This window comes from Palaemon carinicauda, chromosome 13 (genome assembly GCF_036898095.1).
Source record: "Palaemon carinicauda isolate YSFRI2023 chromosome 13, ASM3689809v2, whole genome shotgun sequence".
NCBI classification, from domain to species: domain Eukaryota; kingdom Metazoa; phylum Arthropoda; class Malacostraca; order Decapoda; family Palaemonidae; genus Palaemon; species Palaemon carinicauda.
The window spans coordinates 112,122,999-112,132,998 of NC_090737.1; the positions used below are offsets into that span (position 1 = coordinate 112,122,999).

The 10,000-nt window shown below is 31.5% G+C and overlaps 1 protein-coding gene and 1 non-coding gene across 4 annotated transcripts in view; one reads left to right on the plus strand and one right to left on the minus strand.

The window, feature by feature from the left end:
- LOC137652023 (uncharacterized) overlaps window positions 1–5,966 on the plus strand; it is a 12,086-nt gene extending 6,120 nt beyond the window's left edge. For all 3 annotated transcript variants that reach the window (XM_068385238.1, XM_068385239.1, XM_068385240.1), the window contains 2 exons: window positions 1,060–1,217; window positions 3,931–5,966. In XM_068385238.1, coding sequence (XP_068241339.1) covers window positions 1,070–1,217; window positions 3,931–5,378 — 1,596 coding nt within the window. In that variant the 5' untranslated portion in view covers window positions 1,060–1,069 and the 3' untranslated portion in view covers window positions 5,379–5,966. The remainder of the gene's footprint in view (window positions 1–1,059; window positions 1,218–3,930) is intronic.
- A 3,220-nt stretch (window positions 5,967–9,186) lies between these two features.
- Window positions 9,187–9,258, minus strand: TRNAE-UUC (transfer RNA glutamic acid (anticodon UUC)). Its single transcript has one exon. It is a non-coding gene; the product is annotated as a tRNA-Glu (tRNA).
- Between the last annotated feature and the right edge of the window lie 742 nt (window positions 9,259–10,000).

Genomic DNA, 10,000 nt, shown 5'->3' on the forward strand with positions numbered 1-10,000 from the left:
ATACATATACATATATATATATATATATATATATATATATATATATATATATATATATATATATATATATATATATATATATATATATATATATATATATATATATATATATATTGTTGTAGCATATAGAAAAGTATACATATTATTATTATTTTTATTATTATTATTATTATTATTATTATTATTATTATTATTATTATTATTATTATTATTATTATTATTATTATTGCTGGAATTGATATAATACAGAAATTTTTCTCTTTCATCAATGAAAACATACATCCTGTGCGGGCGATGTAAAACCTATCTTAATTTATTAAAACATTGTCTATCTTGCTTTAATATTAGCGGAAGTCTTTAAAGAAATCTCTATCGAAGCCTAGATAGAGATAATAAAGTTATCAAAAAGCATGATCATCAAGAATATTATAACTAATAATCTTCACCATAAATTTCTATCGTAATCTATTGAATAAGGATAATCTTTAATAATCCCTTGGTAGTATGGATAGTATCCAGACAAGACCTATAGAAATATCTATATTATAATCTGAATAATCCCTAAACAAGACCTGTAAGGGATACTGTCTTTCACTGTTTTGGGGTAGAGTTCTCTTGGACACTATTTTATCTTATTTTTCTTCCTTTTGTTTTCTAAAGCTTTTATAGTTCATATATGAAACATTTATTCAAATGCTATTACTATTCTTAGAATATTTTATTTTAATTATTAATTACTTTTCTTGTAGTTTCCTTATTTCCTTTCCTTACTGGGCTATTTTCCCTGTTGGAGCCCTCGGGTTTATAGCATTCTGCTTTTCCAGCTAGGGTTGGAGCTTAGCATGTAATAATAATAATAATAATAATAATAATAATAATAATAATAATAATAATAATCCCGAAGCAGGGCTAGTAAGGGTATCCTGTTGCACAGTAGCCTGTAAAGTTAAACCGAAATGCAGCAGCCACAACGCAAAACGGATGTGGTTTCGTAATCCGCCACCAACACAATATCATTTTTTTTTATTATTCACCCTAACGAAGGTGTTTCATTTCCAGGTGACAGAAGATGGGTCCCAGGTACACAAAGGCCATCATATTGCTGGTGGTGGGGTCGCCTGTCCTGGCAGCTGGAATCATAATTGACAATTCCCTGGAAACAAATATTGCGCAAAGCTCCACGGTCACCATTGCTCGGCTTATGATTGCCGTTGGAGGTGAGATATACATTTTATGGTTAAGAGGTTTTTCTTTTGAATATTTTCATACCAGTTTTTTCTATTTTCTTTTAGTTATTTGTTACTTTGGTTAGAGTCTTGATCCTTTACTGTCACTAAACCGAGATATAAACTTTTTTTTTTTGTAGTCATTTATGTTACTGATGTATATTTAAGTGTTCAATGAGAGAGAGAGAGAGAGAGAGAGAGAGAGAGAGAGAGAGAGAGAGAGAGAGAGAGAGAGAGAGAGAAAACCATTTAAAGGGCCCTGGAGATTTTACACTTATATAAACATTATGTAATGGTAAGATAAACACTAAAAAAAATATGGATGTCGTCAGTATTATCTAATAACAAAATGGCACCAGAAAAAATTTACTGAGGAGAAACTTATAGGAATACAACATTTACAATAACAATACAACCACGTGAAATTCAAGATAAAGTGAAAGGTACCGATAGCGTAGAGCGGGTTTGAAAGGAAAACCAATGTCTTGGCAAGATAAAATTTATCTTATTCATTGGCACTTTTTTTTCTGTGTATGTGTGTGCATCTGGCCTTATGAGAACTAATTCCAAGTTTTCCCGTTGGGTAATCTTTCAAATTACTCATTTATTGATACGTATTCATTACATTATTAAAGATATTTCTCAGACGGCAGTGATTAAGTTCAGCCTCTACTCATTTTATATGCATTCTATCCTATCACTAGCATGGCTTGGTAATTTCCTTTATCATTTACTTTTTTTTTTTAGAAGACATTTCAGACTACGACAAATGCTATGATTAAAATATTTGAAAATATATTCAAACAGAAACTCACCACATACAAAATAGCCTGAGAAGTCTGTATAAGGTGTTTGTGGAAATCTTTTAAAACATCCTTCACCTCTTCCTCTGTTCCGATTTCTCTTTTACGCTATTTCAAATTGACGAATGTTTGCAATACTAATAAAAGGTTTCATGAACGAGGAGACAGATGACTGTGATCATACATCTAGTGTTCTAATTATCACGATACAAAATTATTGTTGACGATATCCATCCAGTCGAACAAGAAATGGAACAATCTTACTATATCAACAGATTACAGCATGAGACATGCTGCATGCATAACGTGCTCCCAGTAAGCTAATGTTCATTTAAAGGGCCTTTTAGTACTTTAAATTTTGATTTACTAACAGTTTAGTTCTCCGATGATAAATCATGGCGAGCTTATGCCTCCCTAGTGCCAGTTGTACTGCACGCAGGAAGCTGTTCATCGGATGTGCGATGCCACTTGAATGAAATGTGCCAATGAAGAACTGTGCTTTAACAAATTATCGTTGTTAACAGTAACCGCCTTTAATCTCGTAACTGCTTTACTCTCTCCGTGTTCTCAAGATAGAATATGAAAATTATGTCCTTACTTGAAGGCCAGTTTTATAGTGATAAAGTCATAAATTGTATTGTACATGGGAAATGCCTACATAAATGATGCCCACATAAAACAGTACTAATACTTATCCTATTATTATTATTATTATTATTATTATTATTATTATTATTATTATTATTATTATTATTATTATTATTATTATTATTATTATTACCTAAGCTACAACCCTAGTTGGAAAAGCAAGATGCTATAAGCCCAAGGGGTCCAATAGGGAAAAATAGCATAGTGAGGAAAGGAAATATGGAAATAAATAAATAATGAGAATAAATTAACAATAAATCATTCTAAAAACAGTAACAACGTAAAAACAGATATGTCCTCTATAAACTATTAACAACGTAAAAAACAGATATGTCATATATAAACTATAAAAAGAGTCATGTTAGCATAGTCAACATAAAAACATTTTCTGCGAGTTTGAACTTTTGAAGTTCTACTGATTCAACTACCCGATTAGGAAGATCATTCCACAACTATCACAATATTTATTCTGGCGGAATTGCAGTAGTTTTTTTGTGTATCATAATAAAAAAATCGTCTTTCCAAAAATATGGCACATGATATTTTCCCTCTCTCTCTCTCTCTCTCTCTCTCTCTCTCTCTCTCTCTCTCTCTCTCTCTCTCTCTCTCTCTCTCTCTCTCTCTCTCTCTCTCAAATTCTTGCACAAAAAGACATACTACCAGAAATCTTTCACTCACCAACAGATATTCCTATCGATGCAGATGTATTTGACATCTGGCATTCCCTTTAATCGTTTTCCATTCAGAGTTTAAAGTGAATTAAGTATTAAAAGGTACTAGTGGCCTTTTATATATATATATATATATATATATATATATATATATATATATATATATATATATATATATATATATATATATGTGTATATATATATATATATATATATATATATATATATATATATATATATATATATATATATATATATATATATATATATATATATATATATATATATTTATATATATATACTTATATATAAATATACACACACACACACATATATATATATATATATATATATATATATATATATATATATATATATATATATATATATATATATGTGTGTGTGTGTGTGTGTGTGTGTGTGTGTGTGTGTGTATGTATGTATGTGTGTGCATGTTTGCATGTATGTTGTATGCATGTAAATGTGTATGTATTTATGTGTTCATTGATGTATGAGGATGTTTTTAAAATTTACTAACAGGATAACAAATGGAATGTATAATGAAACCCTTTTCATTTCCAGCTTGTATGGTGGCAGTTGGTATTTTTATTTGTTGTATTATTATGACAACAAACAAAAAAGAAGAACCAAACGCTCCAAGTCCATCAAGTGACATTCAGCTCCATCGTGTTAGGGTTACCACAGCTCCTCAATCTCAGTCTCAGCGTCGAGGAGTTCAGCTGGTAACATACTCCCCATTGCCAGAGGCACAGGGCTTTCCTTACCCTCAGTCAGCCAGATTCAACAGAACACCGCTTGTAAATTCTCCAGCAGTGCATTTTCAAACAAGTGCAGTGACAAGTACCCCAATTAATCATACTAGCGCTTCTCAGTTAACAAGGACCTCTGCGCCTACAGGAAATGTTAGTCAGGTCCCTAATGCTATACCAACTCAGAATGGGGGACAGCATACAAATCCCTCCACAGTTCCCAATCAAGTCCCCAGCATGCCTGCAGCTCACTGTCAAGCTCACAATATTTCTGAGACTAAAAGTCAACGTTCGAACACTTCTGAGGCCAAAAGCCAGCGATCAAACACATCTGTAGCTAAAAGTCATCGTTCAAGTGCCTCTGAGGGTAAAAGTCAACGTTCAAGTGCCTCTGAGGGTAAAAGTCAACGTTCAAGTGCCTCCGAAGGTAAAAGCCAGCGTTCACAAGCGTCTGAAGCTAAGAGCCAACGCTCAAATCTATCCGAATCTAAAAGTCAGCGTTCAAACATAACCGAAGCCAAGACTCAATGTTCAAGCTCATCTGAAAATAAGAGTCATCGAACAAATGTATCCGAAACTAAAAAAAATAGATCTAGCTCATCTGATGCTAAGACCAAACGTTCCAGCTCATCAGAGGCTAAGAATCAACGGTCCGGTTTGTCTGATGCTAAAACGCAGCGAATAAATACCTCTGAAAATAAAAATCAACGCTCAAGCTCTTCTGAGGCACAAAGTCAGCGGTCAAACCCTTCTCCAGCACAAAACAAACGTTCAAATGCACCAGGAAATCCCAGCAGGCATGTTAGTGCCCCAGAAAATTCGAATCCATGTCAGCCACAGCGCAATTCAGGGTCTCAGAACACCACTCACCAACGTCATTTATCATCAGAAAGTCTTGTCTATCCAGTGAGCGCTATAGACATGGCAAAACTTTTAACAGCAGCCAAAAAGGTCATGGAGCCAAAAACCTTCGATGATATAGCAAAGGCTTACTCGATCGTATATTCATCTTCGAGGCCTACATCGCAGGTTGATATGCCTACTTTTGACTACTCAGTACCTGTTCAGGCCCCCCTTACGAGTTGCTCCTCTTCATCTGCTGGTCAGTTGTCATCGCAGTCAGCCGGTGCATGTGGTTTACTAACACCTACACAAGAACAAGTGTCTTTAGAAAATACCCTTCCACTACGCAATAGTCCATCTGCCCCACCTTACCAGGAGCAGCCACCGGAATTTGACCCTCCCCCATATTGCCCTTAATATAGGATAAGTATTTAAGCAGAAAATTCCAATAGAAAGATAGTGAACTTTGATAATATTTGCCTAAAAGTGTACGTTATCATATTCGGTGAAATCTTTCATAGGCTTTCAAAGAGCCTACAGTAACAATGATAGTTTTAGGTGACATATGGGAAATATGGGTACGTTTGGTGCGCTGGTTTTATGTATATAGTGAATATTTCCACGTGAGAAACAGGTTTTTTATGGGACAGCTTCTGCATGTCAGAAGGTAATTTTGATATAAGCTTCTTGTTTTATTTCTTATTGCATCACTCTCTAGGATGCAGCTAAATGTGTAAGATTTATTTTTTCTCCTTTGCCTGATGATGCGAGATCCAATATTTTGCAATTAACCAACCGTGTTTGTATCATTATTTCTTCTTAATGAACATCTTTACCTTGTACATATTCACCTGTTACTGTCGCTTTTTATTTGTACAAATCTCCTTTTCCGATGACTTTACTTTCTGAAGAAAAAATAGGATAGATTTCATATTTTATTTATTTTCTTGTCTGTTACTCATGTTAAGGTGTTACCTTTTATTAATTTGAAGAACAAAAGGAACTAAAATATCATTTAAAACTGGTGTATTCATTTGAACCTTCTTGTTGATTTGATACGCTAATTACACACTTCATAAATCAGGCAAGCGAATATATATATATATATATATATATATATATATATATATATATATATATATATATATATATATATATATATATATATATATATATATATATATATATATGTGTGTGTGTGGATATGTGTATATATATATATATATATATATATATATATATATATATATATATATATATATATATATATATATATATATATATATATATATATATATATATATATATATTTATATATATATATATATATATACACACATATATATATATATCTATATATATATATATATATATATATATATATATATATATATATATATATATATATATATATATATGCGTGTGTATGTACTTACAATTTAGTGGAAATGTAACCATATTGGTGAATGAATAACCTGTGATATGACTAAGATTAACAAAAGATAAAACAAAAATAAAAGGATATAAAAGACAAGGCCCTTCAAAAAAAAAGAAAAAAATCATCTTAGTGGTGGAGTATTGTCAGTTCTCTATAAACTTTACAAAAGGGTCTTAGCAGTGTTCATTAAACCCCCAATTGTACACTTTATGGCCTTTTACATTACCTCTCTTCCCACTTCCTTTATTCCACTTTGTTGCCCAACATCCCTCAGTTATATACCTCCGCTTGAATTACTTCACTCACCTTAACATTGATTACTTTGGTAAGATTAAATTAAATCACATGCAGATTATGTGTGAAAATAATCTAGAATAATATAAATCAAGTTTCAGCTTATATAATCAATAGGACTTTTTATAGGTCCTTGATTAGGAAAAATTAGTATCTTGAAGAACATCAGATTGCTTTTTCGATACTTTTGCTAGATACGGCAACTCCATTAATAGTTGCTGGTTCTTAAACCAGAACAGTAATCAGTGCCCTCCTCCAAAATATCCTTTTAATGGACTTCCTGCAAGGGGAAAGATAGTTTAATATATTGTGTTATTGGCTTTCCAATATCACTGGCTGCTATACAAGTATATCCTTTTGCTAATGAATTACATTTACTAATTTTCTTTGTTAAGTCAACTTGTACTGTAATTGAACATACTCAACCTGTGGTTCGGCATGACAAGAGTTTACGTTTATGAATGAGATTTGTAGTGAAATAAGTTTCTAAGAGTTTTGCGTCCCCCTCCATACTTTTTGTTACTAGGACATTGTCACGTGAATAAAATGTGGATTGAGTTGTTTATGTGATTATGCATAAAATATCTCTTGGTTACCTGCGAAGTTATTAAAGAAAATCTTTTAATGTATTATGTAACGTAAATTACTCCTATTTACTTCTATGAATGTCAAAAAACCTTAAAACTTCTATGTTACCTAAATTCACTGCCAATTACCCTTGAAATTATCGGGGAACCAGTTACTAAAGTTCACCTCTAGATGTTTATAAAGGCGCCAGGAAACCCTTGCACAGAATTGTTACATAAACTCACCTTTGTTTAACTCCAAATGTTTTTGTAAATGACTCTAAAGTATGGTTATGTTATCACTTCTTTATAAGCTAATATTATAGATTTCATCCAAATGGCCTAATGCCTTGAAGGGGTAGGCATGAAAAAAATAAATTATGAAAAGAATAGTTAAGTCAATTAAGCACATGTTCATTGAGTATTAGTATTATTTGTATCAATAACAATATCTAATATTATTCTATCTTAAAACGCTGTCGTATTCGCATTAAAGAACGTGTTCACAAAGGTTCTGTTCTTTGAACTAATCTCCCTCCCTCATACCACTTCAATAGCAAAATGAGAGTTATTGGGTAACAATAGTCATTTGCAGAAATACGTACTCTATATAATGGTCAAGCCAATTCAGATGTGATATATTTGTTTGTTCTTGAACTGGAATTTCAATCACGGTATTATCTGAGGCATAAGGCAGGGAATTTAAAGAATCCTTATGATCAGCTACATGTCGAAGGCGAAACATATACCACATTACTAATTGGGTAAATGTTTGTGATTATGGGCTTCTGAATGTGTAATCTTATTTTCTATTGAAAATTATTTCTTTTAACAGTTTGTAGTTTCCTCATCGAAAAAACTTTCCATAAAATCTTGCATATAAAGTAAATTAATGATTGCACGGAACAAGAGTATTATTATTCAACACAATCAGGGAAGAAGTTTCAAGTATTATTGTCAGAACTATTTTTGAGACTCAACTAGCTAGTGCTTTATATTTTCAAATTACACCATTAAGAGTCTATAATAATTTGTTAGGGTATTTATTTAAATATCTTAAAGTCTACTTTTTATAATGAAAATATCAATAGAAAGGCTAAGATCTGTGAATCACTTCACCACTGATCAACAAAAATTTCAAAACTTTATTTAACATCTCACTGTTTTACTTATCCATTAAAGCCTGTAGAAAAAGGTACTGAACCATCAGAAAGATTTCCACCAATCATGATTAATTGCACATTACCGATGAAAATTTTACATGAAATTTACTTCGTCATCTTTCAATAAATCTCTTTTTTTATCTGCATGTTCAATGTTAGAGAGAAAAAAACACCTTTTGATTTGTATTATTCGTGAAATTCAGACAGTTGCTTGATAATATTACAAATGTTTCTTCAAAGATATTTTATTCTCAAATATTTGTTTAGATATCTACTGTATTAAAACCAAGATGGCAACTGCCGCCTCTGAGTATGGTAATGACTCCTGAAACCATATTGCATGCTTTGTTGGCTTCTTTTTGTAAGGCTTATGAAACTTTAGTTTATATTACTTTAATGTCTCTCATTCGTATCATTAACGTTTCTATACCGCACAATTCTTGACGTAACATCCCATGACGTCACGATAGAGATAGGGAATTTTTATATCAACGACCCATGAAACCGTAATGCTTAATTTGTTAGCCTCTTTTTGTAACGCTATTGCAACTTTAGTTTTTATTACTTCAATCTCATTATCCTCCACGTTCCTACACCGCACAATTCTTGGCATAACATCTCATGACGTCACGATAAAGATAAGGAATTTGATAACGGGTACCTAATGAGCAACCGTGCTTTGAATATAGGCTAAAATCAGTAATATATATCTACGGATGAAAAACTGGAATACTTTTGGTACGCAAGAAACGTATCAAAAGTACTTCCCATGCCGGGAATCGAACCCGGGCCTCCTGGGTGAAAGCCAGGTATCCTAGCCACTAGACCACATGGGACATGTTGGAGAAGGCATATAAAATTATTTATAAAGATGCATTTATAAAGAAAGCATTATAAAAAATGTATTTATCAGTAGATATAATTATATAAACATTATTGTGATGATGCTATTATCAAAAGGAGGAAAGTTGCTATATCAATGAGTCAAGGTCAACTCTTATAGACATGGCCCGAATAAATTCATGAGTTAAAATATGATCTATGTTAAATCTATTTGATAAAAACAATTATATAGAAAAACATTAATCAAAAAGATGAAAATGTGATCAATAGAAATTTACTTGCTTTCGTAAACGTTAAAATAAAAAAAAATAAAAAAAATAGATAACATTAAGAATCCGATAAAAAGTCAGACAAACTTCATATGACCAATACATAAATATTTATGTCATTATGATGGTTTAATTTCTTTAAATACTCACAGAACTAAACTAAATCTTAGTCTGTATGTATATAGAAAAATGCTGAGATCTAATCTTATTCCAGAATAACTAAGCTATCTATTTCATTTTTAATTGAATGCTTATTTGAGAAGGCAATGAAATCGTCTCTTGCATGTTATAAGCCTTAAGCCTTCCGTTTCACATCATTACTGGTAAACTTCAGGAAACCAAAAATCCAATTTTTTTTTTTTTTTTTTTTTTTTTTTTTTTTTTTTTTTTTTTTTTTTTTTTTACGAATACTGTGGTTTATCATGAAGACTTAAGTAAAATAGATGTTATTCGCCAATCACAAAAT